Here is a 21,592-nt window from a genome sequence, read left to right as displayed (position 1 = left end):
AGAAAGCCAACAGAAACCGCAGGGTCAGAAACTCTTGATCCAACACCAAGAAGGCCAAAGGCGAACTCAGAGAAGATCTCTGCACGAGCACAACTGATAATAGATTCATTATGGCCATTCATAGCCAGAGAAAGGAAAAGACTAGGGGAGTTGAAGAATAAACCCACAGAGACAGCATTGCCCTGCATATATGTTCCAGTGAAAGGGACAAGTACAAGTCCTACAGTACAGCCATATACTGAACCAATGCCAGAGTAGATACCGACAGTTCTAACCAGAAAGAAAAAGATATATGAAGACATGGAAAGAACTGCCAGACTTTTGTCTACTCAAATGGCACAAATGAGGAGGCCTGCACCATGGACCGGGATACCTGAGAATCCTCCAGCAAGAAGGAGCCATACAGATGCATTTAGGGGTGTAGTTATAGCGAACTACATGAACACCTTAAGAATCAAGAGAAGCATGCAAGGAGACGACAACAAACTAAAAGATTACTTGGGCAGCACAGCACATTTGGGAAACAAAATTTGGTACCAGCACATGAAAGAAGTGGGAAGACGAAGTTCAGAAGGGGAATGCTTTGTCTTTGCACTCCTACTGTACAGCACGGGCGAAGTCCAAGAACTTCGTAGCTGTAGAAATTGATGTCCAGACAGCACACTGTCTTTCACACTTGGCAATATGCAAGACCAGAGGCCAGTTCCTGGGTAGTGATTCCTCACTGAAATGGGCAACTGAAACAGCTCATCCTGATGAAGATGATTATGTCTAAGACATAAAGACAAGAAATAGAGCTCATACTAAGAATCATGTGATCAGGTACGAGAAACCTGGAGTAAAAAGAGCTGAAATCAGATGAGAAGTGAACAAGAAGCTAAATGTCCAAGGGAAAACTCAAGAAGAGGCTTGTGGGTGGAAGGACAGAGGCCAAATGCAAGTCTGGGGAACAGTGATTTCACCAGATGGATGGGAAAAAGGGGTAGTGATTTGCAGGGCATGGATGGTCCTCGGAGCCTGCAAGGAAGCAATTGATAATTCACAAAGGATATGCAAGCCATTATGGCCAAGGCTTGCAAAACTGCTGACATGGTTCGAAGACAGAAGAGGACCCTTGCAGATAGTACCACTGGAGAGCTCAAAATTGTGTTTCAGCAATAATGGCACAAGCAAGATGGGAGAGAATCAGAACTGTGGACGAATCTTTGATGCTCCAGGATTGATGCATGGAACTGCAGTAATTATGGATCATTATTGGGCATGTGGATCCAAAGTATACATCAGACTGCCGAGAAACTGGGGAGGTATACGCACAATAGTGAATGTCCACGTTCAGGTGTTGGTGATCCCGAAGAGTGACTTGAACATTGACAGTTTCCCGAAAGCAGATGCTCACCTGAGGAACAAGAGATCTGTGGAACTGTTGACCCAAATGACAATGGAGAATTCATTTTCTGCCAAATCTGAAGAAGCTTTTCATGCAATCCCGTATGAACATAGGCTGTTTAGCCTCACCTCATCAGTGTTCATAACAAGTTTCATGCCAAGATTTCCAGTTGGAGCAAATACTAAAAGGTTGCAGATAACCAGATGGGAGTTACTGCAGACCATCAACACAACCATAAAAGGATTCAATTCAATCAAGGAGGAGTTAAGAGCAGTCCGACTGATGACTCTCCAGAAAAGAAATGTACTTGACATAATCACAGCCATTGATGGAGGAGTTTGTGCAAAAATCGAAGAATCATGTTGCACATTTATACCTTCTCACGATGAGGAATATTGAACTCTAACAGAAGCCATAGATATGCTGACAAAACTGCAGAACCAGATGATTGACGAGACAGACGAAGTTGATGATGACAGTTCATTTGGATCCCTATTCTCATGGGTTCCACAATGGATTGCAGATGCATTCAAGTTCCTTGGAGCCCTGCTAGTGATGATATTACTAGGATTTTGTGTTATCAAGATAATAATCTCTCAGTGCCAGAAAACTGCAAAAAAAGTCCTAGGTATGAAGATCATGATTGATGTTAAACCAGGATGGAAGCCCAAAGATCTGACTGATGAGGAAATAAGAGACTTTGTGAGATCTAGCATTCATGCACCTGAGGGAACAAAGTTTCTCTATCCCAGAAAGCACAGAAACTATGTGGGAAGATGGATCTACTCCAGCCTAAACGGACAATGTCAACTGATGACATGGAATAAAGACAAACACGTAAGTACAGCAGGAAGCCTGAAAGGAGTCATAAAAATATGGACTCCAAAGAGACATTTCTTCAGACCATCATGCATAGACCCAGAAGATGAAGAAGGAATGAACTCAGGTGATGGAATAAAAGTGAATACAGAGGAACAAAAGAAGATGGATCCAAAAAAGGAGGTGAAAGTGGTCGATGAATAGCCCAGAGGGGGGAGTGTAGAGGAGGTCCCAAAGAAAGCCTGCACTGCAGCCATCCATTCTGAAGTACCAGCAACATTCACACCGAAATATGTGACGTATGATGAGCAAATGAACCAGCAGTGAGCCGCACTGGGGCTCTGTCCAGTACCTATCAGAAGAACAGCACCTATTGGAGTACCAGTACCAAGGAAACCATGGACAGTAATGTATCCATTGAGGAAACCCTATCAACAAATGAAGCGAAATGAGGATCGTCTAAGTACAGTCCCTGAAGAGACCAAAAAGTTCTTAATGGAAGACGAATGGAAGCCACAAGCATGATGAAGACAGTCAACCAGTTTATACCTGTACATATGCTTGTAACCACAAGAAAGATAAGAAAACCGTGCGGCTTGCTATGCTTAGTAGAAAGCTAGTGCGACAAGAGCCACTATACATAATCTACCTCAAATGAAGTACATTATATAAGTGTATTTCCACTTTGCACGAGAGGCAGAATCAACCCAGGTTACTAAAGGCCACTCGAGGAAAGCCTCATATTTAGCAAAATCTGGAACAAGAGGCAGAAACGAAACTCAGCAGAGGCAACTTGTGCCAGGAGAGCCAAGGTCGTACCAACAGAAGAAACAAACAGTAGCTACACTTAATAGAAACTAAGGACAGAATATCCTGCCTCTGAAAAGTCAAGATAAGAAGACGAAGGCAGGTGGTGGGTGAAACGAAAATCAAATACACAAATTGATGTAAAAGAAGCAAATTCACAGTGCCCGAATCACATGACCAGCCGAGCAAGAAGAAGTGGGGACTCACACCTACGCATGGCACAAGGCCAGACGAAGATATCAGAACATTTCCAGAGAGAAGATACAGTTTCGAGGCCAGCCACAGTGAAATAATTGACACATGGCTACTAAAGTTATGATTGATTGTAACAATAATTGTAGTAAGGCTGGTTAACTAAGGGGCACCCCGCACCTGGCCGACCATTCTGCGTGCTGCTAAGCAAAGTGGAAAAGTATGCATGGAGTTGGTGCCAACCCAATCACAATGGACTAATAATCTAAGGTCCTATAGTCAGTAGAACCAATAGGACGTCGTACTTTTAGTGACTTCTGCAGTAGTTGTTTTTAAAGGAAGGGCTTAGATGCCCACCTGACAGTGTTTATCCAATCCCCTCACTCTGTTACCATATACAGATATAGTACCTATATTAAAGTTACCTTTCCCGAACCAATAGAATTGCTTGTCAACTTTTGAGTGTTACACATCAAGGATGACGAGTTTTCAGTATGAATGTCATGAATTTTATGAAGTTCATTGGAGTTGAAGCGAGAAGGAAGATCGCACCATTTGCTGATGTTCATGACTCCCCGTTTTTTGTACTTGTCATTAAACGGACTCCCTTTGCCAAACCGTTGAGTTGTCCTTATTGATTGGTGTTGAAGTATATATCTGCACCCCCATCCATCTCACAGGTGCTGCTATCTTGTTTTAAAGTGCTTTTGAGCAAACCACGACTCTATGGGCCGGTTGGGGGTCTCGGAGCACAGCTGCCCATCTCTCAGCTTAATCTTCACACCTAGTCTGTTGGTTGTCTCCATGAGCATCAGTTTGGCCTCAGAGCTGCCAGAAGCACGGAAACTGCTCTCCTGAACACCCGTGAAGACCTGCTCTCCAAACGTGATTCTAATATCCCATCTGTTCTCATCCTACTCGATCTTTCTTCTGCCTTTGACACAGTCAACCATGTCATCCTGCTCAATTACCCCTGTGATAACCTGGGTTTCACTGATCAGGCTCTGGCCTGGCTGACCTCCTTCCTCTCCAAATGACCCTCCCACGTCCAACTTGGGTCCTTCCTTTCCTCTATCTCACTCTCTACCTGTGGTGTTCCCCAGGGGTCTAACCTCTCCTTGGCATTTCAACCAATACCTGGCACCGCTCGCCCACTGCATTGCTACTCTCTGCTCAAACTTTCAGTGCTATGCGGATGAAGCCCAACTTGTTTTCAGGCTCCCCTCTGACACCTCTTCACCCTCTCTTATCTCTGACTGTCTGTCTGCAATCCAGAAGTGGTGGGCCGCCAGTGACCTCTGCCTTATTGCCAGTAAGGCAGAGATCCTACTCATTGGCACACCTGCACCTTCCTTTCCTGTCACTCTCTGGCCAGCCTCCCTTGGCCCTCTCCCTGCTCCCACTTGTGAGGCTAAGAACCTCAGGGTCATCTTCGACTCCATGCTTTCATTTTCTCCACACATCTGACTTCTCAAAAAAGTCAAACTACCAACTGCACCTCCTCAGAGGTATTCTTCCTTTCCTCTCCTTCCCCCAGAAGCTCACTGTCTCTAGATTTCTGGTTCTCTCTAGGCTGTACTATTGCAACAGCCTTTTTCTAAATCTGCCTACAGCCACTCTCCGCTCTCTGCAGTTCATCCAGAATAGGACTGCAAGACTTGTCCTTGGCCTCAAGCCCTGGGATCATATCTCTCCAGCCCTGAAATCTCTTCATTGGCTCCCAGTGGCTGCAATGATTAAATTCAATACCTTTTGCATTGTCCACAAGGCTTTCTGGGCCTGGGTCCACAATACCTCCAACTCTCCCTCAGTAAATACCTTCCTACTCAAGCTCTTCACTCCTCTACCTCCAACTCCCTCAGGGTCAGTCGCTTCTCCAAGCAACGAGTTGGGGGTAGATCTCTTTCCTCGGATGGGGCCTACCTCTGGAATAGCCTGCCTGCCACTCTCAAACTTGAGGAGAACAATCTTCGGTTCCGGAAGCACCTCAAGAACCTCCTCTTTGCTTCTGCCTTCGCTCTTCCTCTCCCCTGCTGATCTGTCCGGTTCGGCACCAGGCACCTGGTTACCCACTGATTTCGGGATCAGATCCCTGCACACCCAGCCACACACTCGCAGTGCCTCCTGGCAACCCTTGCACTTGGGTTTGTATCTGCTACCCTACAGTGCCCTTCCTGCACTTATTAGACACCCATTGTCTACACCGTATTTTTGTACTTACCACCTGCTGGCCGCACTACCTGTTGTTGTTCTGTCACATGTCCAACAGTTTCCACTCCTCCCCTTCCCCTGGCACTTTCCCCCTTCCCTCTCCCCTGCACTTGAACGTTCTCAATGTCACTCAGCCTACTAAGATCGTTGTTTTGTCCTACCTTGTTCACCTCCCTTACCTCGTCGCGCTCTGAAACACTTGTGTATGGCCGCGATACAGATAAAATATCATATCATATCATATCAAAGAAGCAGTGGATACAGAGTTAAATCTGTACTATTTCACATGATTTCTCGATTCGGAAGACGTGACTAACAAAGAGTATACAATGTAAAAAAGCTGAATTATCAAATGTAAAAAATGAGATCGACATCTGTTTTATAAAAGGATTTTTTTCCAAAAATAAAAGATTTATGAGTATTGGTCCGAGAACTGCGATTCTTGATTCATATTGTATATCTGTATATTTGAAGTTGATGATGTTGTGTTTATAAGATGATTATGTGGCATAATACTGGAACCACTAACCGCTTGTCAATTTTCTATCTTGAATGTGTGGCTAATAAACCTGTAAGTAAGGGTTGACACTTGGTAGTGACTCTAATGGAGATGCTGCGGGCGGTGGTGAAGGTTTGGACCTTATTCAGGGTAACCAACAAGTAATTGGCCCTCATTACAAAACCGGCGCTAAACCATGGCGCTATTAGCACCATGGTTGGCGCCGGTGTTGTAACAGGTCCGCCATGGTTCAATGGGGAATTACCACCCCATTCCAAGGTTGGCAGGGCGGTAATTCCCCATTGAACCATGGCCCTTCCCCATTCCCATTTTCGCCTAATAGGGCTCTATGGGAATGGGGAAGGCGCTAAGTACGGTACCGCAAATTGAGGTACTGTACTTAGCACCAAGGTCCCTTTGCGGGTCCCTACTTTAACGGCTGGTGTAGACCAGCCGTTAAGGTCGGGTCCCGCAAAGGGACCTCTTAGTAAGGCGCTAAGTCTTTAACGGCGCCGCAGCCTTTTACGGCGCCGTTAAACACTTAGCGCCAGGGTCGTAATGAGGCCCATTGAGTACAAAGATTTTTCACAACCACACTGCGCATACACATGAATTTGAACTGGATAGAATGTTTAATGCGAATGAGGATAGCTGGCTGGGAAACTGAACGGTTCAGCTAGCCCAGGAGCACTCCCTCAGCTAGAAAAAGCAGCTAACAGAGCACTCAGTGTTTCACTGGGCTAGCACCTCGGCTCCTCCATAATGGGTGAGTTGGCCACTGAGTCGACACCCCCTTGCCCATTATGGATGAGCAGCACCTGCCCAGGCCTCCTTCCACTCCTGCTTTTTTTTCCCTCCTTAACTTTTCAGGCTTGGGCCTCGTGCCCCCACAGAATGCGGCCACGCCCACCTAGGGGGCAGGGCCACCAACAGTTTGAATACCTCTGCATTAAACAATCTTAAATAACATTTTAAAACTTCTGTACAAAGCCTGACTTCGAGAACCGCACAGAATCGAGAAGCGTTCCTTCAGATCACATGAAAACCTCATCCAATCAAAACACATTGTAACAGTTCTTGAGCTCAATACACAAACGCAGAACACTAAATCATCTTAAGACATCCACGATGTTTTCCTTTCGAAAATGTAATCTCATAAAGACAAAATCAATAAAGCTCTTAGCAACGTAACACAATCACTGCCCACAAAAAATGCCAAGCACCTCAATAACAATGAAGATAAACTACCCCAATTCTCCTTTTCCCACTATTCTGAAAAGGAAGTGCTCAAGGTCATACACAATCTTCAATCTACTTCCTGCCCTGGTGACGACTGTCCCACGAACATTTTCAAAGAATCGACTGACTTGCTAGTACCCTGGATTACCAAGTTGATAAACCTATCTTTTGACAAAGGTGTGGTACCAGATGTGCTAAAATCAGCTTGGATAATACCCTTGCTGAAAAAATAAAATTTATACCGCACCAAGAAGGATAATTATAGACCAATAACCATTGTGCCTTTTATACTGAAGATACTGGACAAACTGGCCTAGAAACAACTCCAGGATCATGTTGAAGAACACAAGATCCTCGGCACTCGACAGTCAGGTTATAGGGCTCGGCATAGTACTGAAACAGCCATGCTCGACCTTAAGTGCACACTGGCGAGCATTGCTGACAAGAATCAAGCCGCACTACTGATGCTTCTTGACCTCTCCGCAGCCTTTGATCTGGTAGATCACAGCTTACTAGTGACAAGGCTTGGAGAGGTCGCAAATTGTTCCTCAATGGCACCTAACTGGATCGCCTCCTTTCTGGGCCCTCGCATGGTTAGTGTTTGTGTAGGGAGTCACCACTCCACTCCTATCTCTCAAACCTGTGGTGTCCCACAAGGCTCCTGCCTGTCGCCACTGCTTTTTAATTTGTACATTCACCCTCTCCTGGACCTCTTAAACAAACTTGGTGTTTCATATAGCAACTATGCAGATGACACACAGGTGGTCATACAGCTTAGTGGTCAGTACAGAAATGATGTTGAGGCCATCAATAACATCTACAAAGCCATCCAGGATTGGATGGCTTGTAACTCTCTAGCCTTAAACAGCAATAAAACCGAACTAATGATAGTATCCTCCAAGAACACCCGGAGCAAACTAGATAATGATTACTCCAACTTCCTTATTGCAGGCAACATCATCACAGTCCAGAGGAAACTAAAAACTCTGGGCGTTGTCTTAGACGACGAATTATCCATGAAGCCGCATGTCTCTTACATCAGGTCTAGCTGCGGACTGATCAATAAGCGAATCAATTACATCTGTCCATTTCTAACAGCCGAAAACTGTGCTCTTCTATCCACGGTGTTGATAAACTCCAGACTGTACTATTGCAATAGCCTATTGTCTGGTACTACTGCCGCAAATATCCAATCCTTACAAGTGGCCCAGAACAATGCTGTGCAGACCATCTTCACTCAATCTCGTCGCTCCCATATCTCCATCTTCGGGAAGAAGCTTCATTGGCTACCAGTCAAACATCGCATTACACATAAAATGCTCACTACGACACATAAATGCCTCTCTTTCAGCAGTCCCATCTACTTGTCTGAACGCATTAACATCAAGAGCAATGGAAGAAATCTTTGTTCATCCTCTGCCACAGTCCTTGCTTCCCCCAGATTTAAGACCGCAAAATTTGGAGCCACCAAGCTTGACGTTCAGGGCCCTCTACTTTAGAATGCTCTGCCGGCAGGGCTACGACAAATCAAAAACTACCTCCTATTTAAAAAATCCATAAAAACCTACCTTTTTAACATGGAGTAATCCTTATGACCCCTTTCTGATCCTGCTTGCTCTCTCTTGTTGTCCTGTCTATGTCTGTGTTTTTTGTGCGGCCTGAGGCCTACAGGCATGCGGCGCGTTATAAGAATTAAAATAAATAAATAAATACAACTCTCTACACATTTTCACTTAATTTAGAATGCATTCTTTAACATATATATATTTTTTAATGCTTCCTAAATTAACTTGAAATACTTATCTTCCTCTAACTAGCAACCACAGTCATTGCTTCATGTCAATGGATCATAGTTTTCGAATATTTACTTTTTATTTTGCCGGTCAAGCATATTCTTGATCTCAGCAAAACACTTGAAAACCCCCCAAAAAACAACACTATCCTGAAGCCCCAAACCTTGACCAATCAACCTTACTTACTCTGCCCACATGCTCCCTGGCCTCAGAATTCCCTAATTTACACCCCTTATATACATTGAGGGCACTTTCCAATGTCTATTCTGAACTTGATTCTCGAATCTCTTATGGCCGGACTTTCAGGAATGAAAAACCTTGGCATCAGCAATGCATCATGGGAGGTATTACACATTTTCTGGCTACATGGGAACCCGGCTCTGCGTCAAGTACAAACAAAATGGAAAAGTGAAAAACACACCCTTTTTTGAACCTTTATATCTTTCGAACCGTAACACAGATTTGCGTGAAACTTGCCAGTCCTAGGGGGCCCGGTCTAATAAAAGAATTCGAAATGGTGTGCTGATCCACCCTATGGTTAAAAAGCTACTGACCATAGAATCTTTGCTATTCCTATGGATTAAATGTTTCACCTTAACTATAGGTCGGCTATCGCCACCCAATAATATTTTCTTTACTTTATTTGGCTGTAGCCATCAAAGTGAGTACAAGCAACATGTGTGAAAAAACAGAGGGTGTTTCACAACCTAGTCCCTGGGGATCCAGAACTCAGGTAGCCAGGGAAAGGCCATCACTTTTGGATTCCTCTTGAGATAAGCCTGGCTGCTCAATCACACTACCAACTTGTGTAGTACAGGCCTATACCAAACGTTGGGTTAACTATTGCCAAGAGGACAAGGGTGGTGTAGTCTCCCAGAGGGTTACGACATACAATCTTGCCTAACACTAGCATTGCGCCAAATCTAGACAGAATCGTAATACTAGCTCACATCTTATCGAGACAGAATTGTGAAAACTAGAATTGCGTCACATCTAGATAGAACGGTCAAGCTTAGCTCGCGTCACATCTAGACAGAATTGTGAAGATTGGCATTGCGCCACATCTAGACAGGATTGTGAAGATTGGAATGCATCGCTTCTAAATATTGATGCCACTAACCAACCCCACTAAACAATCTCACACCTTTGCATACACCTCTCACACTCTACACAAACATAATCACACCTCCAAAGCACTACAAACCGCACATACTTCACTACATCGCAACAACAAAACATAACACACATAGCCTCGCACAACAACACATGACGGCTACCAACCGGAAACCACACCTAAGCTCAGCGTATGGTGTTAACCGAACTGAGGCTGCCAACAGAGCTCTCTTGCTCTTTTCCCGCTCAACCTTACTAACCCACCCCACCCTCTTTCCTTTTCAGATCCGCCAGAGCACCAGGGGACCACACCAGTGGTGATAGTGCACGGTATACTTATCCTTTAACATTAACATCCCAACCCTGGGGGTGGACAAGCAAGGGAGGATCACCTGGGTAGAGGGTCCTCAGAGAGTGGGGGAGAAACACCTGATGGTGAGACATGCTATCCCCCTATTTCCACAACCCATCTAGCCCCTATCCCTGCTTATCGTATGGGAAACTACAACTCCCATAATTCCTCCACACGTTACATTGGCAACACTACTGAGCCGAGTAAAATGAGGAATAAGGTCAGGCAGATTACCTCCACTGACTTGCACTGCCTCTGTCCTTGTAATGAGGCCAAACAGAGTCAGGCACGTAGTCCTAACTATATACACCTGCCACTTGTTAACACTCCCGATCAGACAAATAAAAGGTAGCATGCTGAGCGAGGGTGGGAACGAGAAGGAACAGCTCTTTCAGTGCTGATGTGAACCAGGCGATGGAAGTCAGAAGACAAAGGGGATGATTTGCAGTTACGAAGATCGAGAGAGAGAGTCAGGCGAGAACCCCCCACTTTCGGGAAGCCGTAAGCGTACCAAGACTGAAACTGAGTGAGCAGAAGAAAGAAACCTTCAAGGTACTTGAAAGCAGCCCGCCTGGGTGAACGACAGAGTTGTGGAGGAGCAGAGGAGGCGTTGGGAATGGCCTTGACTGCTGCATGAAGAGCGTTGATGAAAGAAGGCAAAGTAACACAACCGGTGAGTTATCAAAGGCAACAAAAGTCTGGTTTGTGTTGAAAGCGAAAGTAACTGTAACTCAAAAGCTGAAGGTTGCACGTGTGAGGATGAAATGTGTAATGGAAAGGACACTTGCTGAATTGTAAAAAGGAATGAATGCAAAGTAACAGTGTGGTCCTGTGAGACAAAATCGCACATTCGAAAGTCTCTGTGCAATTTTCTGAGTTGATTGGGAATTAAAGGTAAGAAGGCAATTGTGATCCCGAAAGAAAGTTGAATAAATGAAAAGCAAAGTACGTGAACTTTGAATATGCCAAGAGGACAAAATATATGAACTATGAAAGAGGCCAAGAAGGCAAACCAAAGAAAATAAGAAATTACAAGTACAAAGAGGCATTGGTGTTGTAAGAGGAGGAAGATTGTGGATTGTGGAAGAATTATTGAGAGAGAGGTCGAAGTGGTCATGCAGAGGTCTATGTAAAATCCTTGCAGTTTTGAAAGTCTTTGACAGTGAAAAGACACCCGAGACAAAACGTGGGGTAAGGGAACCCCACAAAGTGAAAGACAGGCTCGAGCCGGCAGAGGGAAGCCTGTGCAGAACTGTGTGATAAAGTGAAAGGTGAAAGACAGGCTTGAGCATGACAGAGGGAAGCCTGTACAGAAAAGGTCAAAAGTGGAGCTGTATATTTATGAAGACCAAATCCAGTAGCAGAAAGACACTGGTGCCCAAGCGCTTGTGTGCAAAATATACATTCAAAAGATTGCAATCAGGTGATTGTAGGACGTGGATATTCTGGCCAATATTCCACAGAAGGATGAACAAATTAGCAAGTTGTACAATCACACTGCCAGCCACTGTTTGGTTTACTGCATGAAAGCAGAAATAATGTTAATCAGATGTCAGCCTGACACCTGTTTTGAGCAAACAAGGCTCTTCTTCTGAGGTTGATTACATATTTGTGCATATATATTACACAATCCACATAATTTTAATTAGTTAGTCAAAATAAGTTGCTCAGAGCCCAAAGGTTTATACAAAAAAGTAGGGCAACATATACGTTCATGATAATATATTGCATTGAGGCACAATCATGCCGTTATAGAACCAACATGAACAGTCCATGTCAAATACGAGATATTTAGACGTAATTGTACACATATACATGACATTTATATGATTTGACCCAATTCAGTAGTGTACAATGACATAAGACAGACATTTAAGAGAGAGTAGAGAAAAATATGCAAGAACACAGTTAATATTTCAATGAGATAATATAGCTTAATGAGAGGTATGTCACACAGACACTGTTGCCACGGGGACTCAAATTATGTAATTACCTCAAAGTATTCTTTTCGATCATCAAAACCTTGAAGTCGAAATTCATATGACAAAAATAACATGAATTCACTATAAGACTGATTCATGCATTATTTGCGCCGAAAAAAACGGGATTTGTGCGCCATTCTGCCCGTAAATCCCCATTTGTTAAACAGGGATTTGCGGGCAGAATGGCGCACAAATCCCGTTTTTTTCGGCGCAAATAATTCAGGAATCAGGGCCTATGAGTATTGTATGCCTCTCAACAATCGGAACCGTCCCCAATCGATCATCAAATGAATATTACTGGTGAGCTATGTATATCACTGTCCCCAATCTGAGCAGCCTTTGCACAGACCATTCTCTGTTATGATGAACAACTTAAATGGCAAAGCTGCTTCCCATGGGATTAGATAACTGCATTACCAAGAATATGATTTGAGTCCCTTGAAGGTATTTGTATAGAAAATATATCTAATAACGTAGAGAGATAGAAGGAGTCATACTGGAGCATGTTGACAGATACAATTATCTGGGGTTGTGTTTTGCAGAAAATTTTACCTGAGGTGAGCAAGTTATAAAAGCAACTATAACCGTAAACAAGTATAGTGGGGGTATCAGGAAGGTCTTCCAAACACATGGGAGGGGAGCCTTGACACCAGCTTTAGAACTGTATAAAGTACAAGCCACCTCAGCTGCACTATATGGTGCAGGGATCTGGGGCCATGCCAAATTAGGACCTTTTTGAGCGTGGTAGAAAATCTCTTTGTTTTGAAAAAAAATTCCAAATCCATCCAGCAAGTCAAAAGTTATAAGCAATCGAATTTTGGTGAAAAATTACTGCTTTTTCATTTCTGAAAAGACGGTCAGCCTCACTGCTGCAAAGCACCATGGGAGATATAGCTATAACTTTAGGAGAAGGGGACACCTCCTTCCCCGTTAAATATTTTTAAACTACTGATCGGAATAACCCCAGACCCTCGTGGTAATCGGAAAAGTTGTATCGTACTGGTGCAATTCCGTCCAGCAGTTCCGGCTGTGTGCTTGAGCAAAAGCTTGACTTTTTCTCTATGGGAAAATGTATAGGGACTAGACTGAAACCCAATTTAACTATAGTGTGCACTATAATATATCTGACTCTTTCTGGATCTGTGTCTCCCCAGTCTGTTGGGTCTCTCTCTCTCCCCATCTCCTGGGTCCATCCCTCCCATGCATCCTGGGCCTTTATCGCTCAAGCCTCCTGGGACTTTCCCCAAATTCCCTGGTCTCCCCTCCACCCTCCTGTCTCCTCCAAATCTGTGCCTTGTGGCTCTTTTTTGCCCATTCCTTTGAGTCTTCCTCCACCTAGGCTCGTGGATCTTTCCCTCCACTAGCCCTTGGGTCTCCCCTCCTGGCTCTTATCCCAGCTTCTTGAGACTTTCTTTCCCCAACCTCCTAGGACTCTCCTCAGGCCATCTGTCTCCTGCTTCAGCTCCATCTTCTCCCTTCACCAACTGTCTCGAAATAAGTGCCTTCTCTGAACTTCCACAGCCTTTTGACACAGGCCCTTTCCTTTATCGGATCTTGTCCCCACTTTCCAGCCTTTCTCTGGTATAAGGCAACTTAAGTGTGCCTCCCTATGCAATTGGTATGGAGATTAGCTGATGGGCACTGCCCCTGGGGATGGTTTACAGTTTTGATGTGGAGTTAGTAAATCCCTTAGATGAACAGGCCTTAGGTGTATGCATTTGGAGACCTTCTAAAGTAACAAATTAAATGCTCAGGTTTCTGTCTTAAATCAGGTTCCTGGTTCCACTACTTTCCCCTGTGGCTTTGGATGTGATTTTTGGACCTGCACAAGGGGAGCGTAGTGTGTAGGGGCTGCCGGCTCAGCAAGGGGAGCGGAGTGTCTAGGTGCTGCCTGCTCAGCATGGGGAGCTGAGTTTGTAGGTGCTGCCGGCTCAGCAAGACCATCCGTGGTTCCTTTAAAGGGGCCGGAGCTTCAAAGGTTGCAATATGACTAGCCTCTGCCTGCTGCATGTTGCATGGTGGGGTTATCCCAGGGATCCTCATCAAGCCATCCCTTTGCCTAGCATCATCTGGCTTGTGGGGGATCCTGGCCCCCTTTATGACCCAATCATCACCAGGAATGTTGTCAGGAAATGGACTTCATAACATTACGGTCACACTTCAAGGGCTTCTCGAGCACATTTCAGGGTCATCACACAATCATGCTTCCACTCATTTTAGTACTTCTGTTGAAAAATCAGAGGCTTTGTTAGCTATTGTTGTTCTTCTTTGACAGAGGTCTTAAACAAACATAGGAAGCAGGAGCAGCACTTATTTGTTGAACACGTTGTACTAATAAATATGTACATGTGTGTGGGTGTGTACATTTGGTGTCATGTAAATCTAGAAAAGACACAGAAAAATCCAGCAAGACATAAGAAAATACTTTTAAACTGCCTGAAAATCCTGATGGCTGCTACCATCCTATGCAGCCACTACGCATACTGTAAGAGAAGAGCCTGAAACCTTTGGATCACCAGATGTTTGGGACTACAAATCCCATCAGCCCTATCAAGCATAGTTAATGGGGACATAGCATAGGAGTTGTAGTCCAAAACATCTGGTGAGCCACAGGATGAAGCCCCCCTGCTGTAAGATGTCTCAAATGTGTACCATGCAATATCGAGAAATATGACAATTTGATTCAAAGATTACATTAGTACCTTCTTTCCTTTCCTGCTCACTTGACTTTTTTATTTTGATAATTCTTGAAATGTTGGCTACAGAAGCTTTCACCTTTTGCTTCAAACTTTGTTCTGAAGACTTCTCCATTGGCTCAGACTTCCCGTTGGGCCGGAAGAGCCCTGATTTCCTTTGTTTAAGGGACGAGGAGCTCCTATGCTCTTTACTAGTCTTTTTAGGGTAGTTATATAAGTGCTCTGAACTGATGGATGAGCGTTCCTTCGATGCACTACTCCATCCTCTGTCAGACGTCACACTGTTTGAAGCAGGTTCCAGAATGTTGCCATGAATGTTCTCATAAAATGTTTGCGTTGTTTGCACCATAATGCCTTGAGAAACATTTTGATACCCGGTGAAGTCCTCAGTTAGATGTGATGGTGTTTCTTTCTCAAAGCTCAGCTGAAGCAGTTCATCCGTAGAGAGAGACGATCTATCTCTGGATGCTTCTTGAGCAGCGTGGATGTCTCGAGCATCAGTTGCATGTTTCATATCATAGAGATCTGATAGGTGAACATATGGAGGTTCAAAGGATGAAGAATCCACTGCAGCAGAACTAGTCTGACTCCTTTCTTCCAGAAGGTCTGAAATCTCGACAAGTGAAACTTCAGATTCTCTGCCGGCCTCTTCAAAATCAGAAAAATTATCTGACCTTCTTCCTGTCCCTGAACTACCAGAATGGGAAAAGTATGTTTTGCTGGAGCTTCCACTTTCAACCATTGCTTCCTCCAAGTGCTCGTGGTGGAGAGGGGATGTTTGTGCCTGATCGAATGATCCAAACATGCTGTGCTGAGTACTGGAGGCAGCCTGTAGATTTTTAACAGACATTGTGCTGGATTCCACTACCTTCACAAAACCACCCTCAGTGTCATCAGTGTGTCTTTTTAGATCTGTCTCAAGGCTGGAGGAGCTCATTGCTGAAAGTGTGGGAGGAACCTGCTGAAATCTTATCTTTTTTGAATCATTGTCTTTTTCAGACTCATATTCAGTAGACATGGACTTTGCTAAAACATTCATTTCTTCAGAAAGGTAAACCATTTCATCAACTATGCATTCAATGGTAACACACTGTTCATTACTGTAAGGGTATAAGTGCAGTGATTTCTCGACCAAGGGATCTTTTGTTGCACAATGGCTCCCTGAGCTTGTAGTATCTTTTTGGTGTTCAACTGGTACTTCTGAACTAACATCATGATTCTGGAATGCATAAATGGGGGATGTCTTAGAAGAGCCTGCACCTGGTGAAGTCATGTGATGCTTGAATACAACAGTAGTGCCTCCTTCATCACTTTGTATGGCAGATGAGGTATTTGCTTGGGAGTAATCTGACACTGGTGTTGTCCTTTGATGCTGAGCTACTAAAACTGTGTTTTCCTTATCAGAATGTGCGTCAGAAGATATTGTGTCTTTTGCAAAATCTGACATTGGCATGGATGTTTGATGTCTGACAATTAAAATTGTACTTTCATTATCACTTGATGTTGTAGGTGTCCTGCTTTGTTTGGGGAAATCAGACACAGGTGTTGACCTGTGATGCTGGACTATTAAAATGGTGTTTTCACCATCACTCTGTGTTGCAGAAGCTGGTCCTACTTTGGAACAGTCCGATACAAGAGTAGCATCTTCAAACTGTACTGTAATAATGGTTTTGTCACTGCACTGTGTTGTTGAGCCCGGCCTATGCTCTGGCATGGTTGCAGTCTCTTCCCTGTGAACAATTTGAACTGTTTTGCCATCCCATAGTGCAGTATAATCTGTTCCGTCTGTGGGATGCTCTGAAACAGGCATGGTCACTTGATATCGGACTGTGTGAATGTTTTTATCACGCTGTTGAGTTGTAGAGTTGTGGTCTGACATCAGTATATCACTCTGAGGTTGAACTGCAGAAGCATGTTCCTCTTTACACTGTGTTGAAGGGGCTTGCTTGTGTTTGGAAGAATCAGGTATTCCTGGAATCCTTTGATATGCATCTATGAAAACATCACCCTGTGTAGCAGTGGGGGGCCTTTCTTTATGAGAATGTAAAGCAAGTGTGTTTCCTTCATATTGGTCTGGTACCACACTTTCATCAAACTGTACTGAGGAGGATAGATGTCTTTGAAGAGTATCTGCTTTTTCGGTAGCAAACCTTTGATTTTGGTCAATAGCACTAATACTTATATCTTCATGCTGGGTTGCAGAAGCTACTTGTTCTTTAAGATACACAGACACTGGTGTATATTGATTTACACTTTCCTCACCATACAGGTCTACAGTTACAGGTCTTTCTATTGAAAGATCTGCAGTTGGAAGTGTCAATTTATGACTGGCATTAAGAACTGCTCTTCCTACCTCAAGCTCGTCTACAGAAAACGTGTTTTTGTCAGGAACATACGCAACAGGTTTGGGTATTTGATGACTGACACTTGGACACATACTACCATCTGCATGCTGCATGGTGGAATCAGGCAATTCTCCTGGAGGTACTCTTGTTTCTTTCTGTGAGCCAAATCTTGAGGAAAGTTCTTCAAGAGCGGTGTTATATAGATCACAGAACTGTGGCTCCCTTTGGCTTTGTTTGTCTATTGTCTCCAAGACATTAGAGTCAGGTTTTTCTAAAAATCGGTTTGCATATGGGCTGGTGTCCCTTGGTTTGTAATCGTCCAATGATCGGCTTCTGGAAGAACTGGTGTAGGCAGACTTTGGTGATCCCTTTGTGATGTCAAAGGAAACCGATTTTGGTAGATCTTCTGTTTGTCTTTTCTGTCGACCCTTGTTCTCATGAACCAGCATTCCTTCTTCTTCATCCATGCCAAATTGCTCCAGCAGCGGTTCTCTCAGACCACTAAAGGTTCTTTTCGAGTAGCCTGATTTCAGGTAGCTTCTTCTTGCTCTTTCAAGGTGTTTGACATATTCATTGTCCATAGGTAATCCTTCTCTCTGGAAAACTCCTTGGCGCTCGCATGCTTCATTGTAGAATGTGCTCTTGATGACACTCTGTCTTGGGACATACATTGAAGATCTGTCTGCTTGAGGCAACAAAGCACTGTCAGCTGAGGATCCTCGGATCAAGCACTCAGTCTTTTCTCTTTTTGGAGCAAGGTCACCAACTTCTATTGTTGCTGCCTTGAACAATACATGCTTAGCTGGGCCCATTTCTTCAGCTGCCTTTTCTGCAAGCTCTGATGTGACTTCCAATCCCATGGAAGCATAACTGGCCTCAGGCTGGTCTTTGTCAGTTGTGGATTTGTCCTCTAGAACGCTCATTCTATTTGAAGATTCTACAATTTGACCCATTGCTACTTGTGCCACATCCTGCACAATTGACACAGATTGTTCGTTGTGAGATTCATGCTCATGATGGTCTTCGAAACCTGGTCCTTCAATAAACACAGGCATGTGCAGTTCTGGCAATGTTGCTCCCTCTCCCATCATGCCAGTGCCACCATACTCATTGTCTGAAGAGGAGCCACTAGTTGAGGAAGAACTGCTTTCTTCAACCATGTGTCGAGGCACACCAAGTGATGGAGTATCAGGTGTCCCATGCAAGAGCTCAGGAATGGACCTCATTAGCAGCACAGATTTATAGCTCATTAGCGAACGCTGAAAACAAGAATACAAATATTTCATATATTATTTTCATGAAACATGAAACATATATATTATCATCTATATATTAACTCATTGAAAAATGGTCACAATGACATTTCGCAACTACATTAAAATGAACAGCATTTCAATTTTGATCTATATTGAAACTGGGAGACTGGCACAATAACACATGGAATCACTTTCCACTCATTGAACATATTATAATAATAAACCTGATGATATATTTTGCCAAAAGGACTTAATGAGGTCCTAAAACCCACCCCTACTAAAAAAGGAAAACATTTGCTGTCTGTAACATCTGATGCTTTCTGTGTTAATACAGTTCACAATGTTTTTGAGGTTATTCTTGATGCAATGAGGCAAGTATTGACAGACCTTTTCTAGTGCACATATTTCATACAGGAAGTGGGGTTTGGGCTCCCACCTAATCACACAGCTCACAGATTCACTTAGTTGCCATGTATCAGTAACAAGACAGGGCAACATATAATAGTGCTTGAAATTATGTTCATAAAGAAAGCTTTGGAACAATACAAGTACCCAACAATTCATCATATTTTCATTTATTTACTTACTTATGGATGTTTATGAAGTGCTAACACCTCTGGCTATGCTGCTTCACAGTGCTCATGAGGTTTGTAGTGAGAAAACTGGGAGAGATAACGAAAAGTAAACAGATAGTCTAGCATCCAAACGCTGACATGAACAGTTAAGGCTTCAGCACTTGGCATGTTCTTTGGAATTCAGAAAGCATCCAGGTTGTGTGAAGCTCCCTTTGGATGTCTGGTTGAATAGTAGAACTTTGGTAAGGTAGAGAGGGTGGGTGAAAATCCAGGTCGTCTTGTGAAAAAAACACAAGCTACACTCAGCAGTAACTTCGAAAAGTGATCTTTTTTCCTTGATTTATTGGTTCTGTAATCCAGCTGTTTGGATTCTTGGGCTCTTATCCATAGTCTTCTCCTTGGTGTCTTCTACTGGTCATCTCCTTAGGCTCCTGCTGCTTCTCAGTAGGGCCATGTCCACTCCTCAGACTAAACTCAGACTCCATTTTCCTTCTCGGCTATCTACCACTCCCAATGGCTTCATATGCTTCCCATTGGCTGGGTCAGGACTCTTCCTTCCCCAAATCCATCTTCTGGAGCTTCCTCATTGCAGCCCCCTCTCTGGTTGGCTTCAATCCCCTCTATCAGATTCTACCTGCAGTGATTCCATGACATCTTCTCCTTCCTGGGTCCCATTTTTGGAAGTTGTTGCAGTGCTGAATTTGCACTCCAATATGCAGTGGATTCTTCTGTTTTACAGACCATCAGGGTCAGATTCAACCCCTACGCCAGATCGGATTTGGTAGGGAGTGGTTGAGCGCAGTCGCATCCTTTCTGCTTACTGGTGATGCGTTTCTTGTCTTAGGCGGAGTGCCACAATTGGTGCTCAACCCACTGTAGGGGCTCGGTCTTGTTTCACTGCCTACTTGGGACTTGTTGAAGCCCCACTCTAACCTCTATTGTGGAGTTTCTGGGTTACTGCTTGTCCGTCTCTACTCACCTCACTGCATCTTAATCGGTGGTCCCTTGTTTAGAAGTATAGCTGGGTAAGAAAGTGTTCCATCAGGGAGCGGACTCACCAGAGAATGCCTCACCATCATCTCATATGACATCTCTGTATAGATTCTGAATGTATGGAGAATGTGTATAGAGAGGTGTAAGACTGCTTAGGGATATAAATAGAGTGTTTGTGGGCAGACGAGCAATACTTCAGGCTGAAAACCATATTCCAAACCCAGTGCATTTGTGTGCAACTGATGTGCTATGCCTCAATTTATATACAACATTTATGGACAGAATCCTTTTTAGCGACATTTAAATATGCCATGCCAAATGGATGAATTGTAAACCTGGTTCCTGTCAAAATTACCATGAATCAACAAATGCATAGTGTAAAAGGTGAACTTCATCCAGCCAACAGTGATTACTGACTGTCTGCTTCAGGAGCCAAACGTGGAAACAATGCAGAAGTTGGGGGAATAAAGATTTTCCATAATAACTTACTAGAAAGTCTTAATTCTATTAAAGACTCGGAGGCGAGCATTATGCTTCTCTTTCTTTTATTCGACAATAAAGAAAAGAGCTCAGCAGCAAGATATTTGTGCACCAAAAGTGAGTGTGCCATGAGTAATGTGCAGAAAACAGGTGCACCAAATATATATAATAAACATAGCAATGTAACAGTAATATAAAAGTAATATCTTAATATAAAAGGTAAGAGTCTCTGAAGAAACTACATTTCCCAGGGAGCTTGGCTCGAGTTCATTTTGAGGCCATCAACACGTGACCTAGTCCACCAATAGTAGTTCAGATCCCCTGTATAAAGAGTCCTAAACATGATGACACTTCCTCTTTCTGGGCTGCGAACTTGGCTGTCCATAGTAGGAGATAATTGTAGCTAACTTGAAGAAGAAGAACTTGTGTCGGGCCGAGATCAGGCGGACTTGTCTGCAGGCGCTGTCAAGAAAAAGGAAAACTTTAGTCTCTTGTATATGACAACCCTAGATCCTTTATCAGGGTGGGAGAAAATCTTGGAGTTATTCCGATAGTGAACATGTAAATTTCAGAACATTAATCTTTTCATTACATCTTTAATTAACATCAGGTAACATGTTGTTATTTTCTCGCCGGGTGGGATAATGCTCGCCTCCGAGTCTTTAATAGAATTAAGACTTTCTAGTAAGTTATTATGGAAAATCTTTATTCTATGTCAAGACCAGAGGCTCCCATTATGCTTGTTTAAAGCTTACTTACCACAATAGATGCCGGCTGATCTACTGGCTTTAGGTAGAATTGTTTGAAAACTGATTCACTAGCCCAGTCTGCCATCCTCATGATACCTTCTAGG

At 43.7% G+C, this 21,592-nt stretch overlaps 1 protein-coding gene across 11 annotated transcripts in view; it reads right to left on the bottom strand.

Annotated features, from left to right (window-relative positions):
- Nucleotides 1-21,592, bottom strand: part of OBSCN (obscurin, cytoskeletal calmodulin and titin-interacting RhoGEF) — a 3,169,051-nt gene that overhangs the window by 513,708 nt on the left and 2,633,751 nt on the right. For all 11 annotated transcript variants that reach the window (XM_069647058.1, XM_069647065.1, XM_069647061.1 and 8 more), the window contains one exon: nucleotides 15,097-18,694. In XM_069647058.1, the coding sequence (XP_069503159.1) occupies nucleotides 15,097-18,694 (3,598 nt within the window). The remainder of the gene's footprint in view (nucleotides 1-15,096; nucleotides 18,695-21,592) is intronic.

Source organism: Ambystoma mexicanum, chromosome 2q (assembly GCF_040938575.1).
Source record: "Ambystoma mexicanum isolate Mex_15411 chromosome 2q, UKY_AmexF1_1, whole genome shotgun sequence".
Taxonomy (NCBI): domain Eukaryota; kingdom Metazoa; phylum Chordata; class Amphibia; order Caudata; family Ambystomatidae; genus Ambystoma; species Ambystoma mexicanum.
The sequence above is the reverse complement of the archived record's forward strand: the minus strand, read 5'-3'. Positions and strand labels throughout refer to the sequence as shown.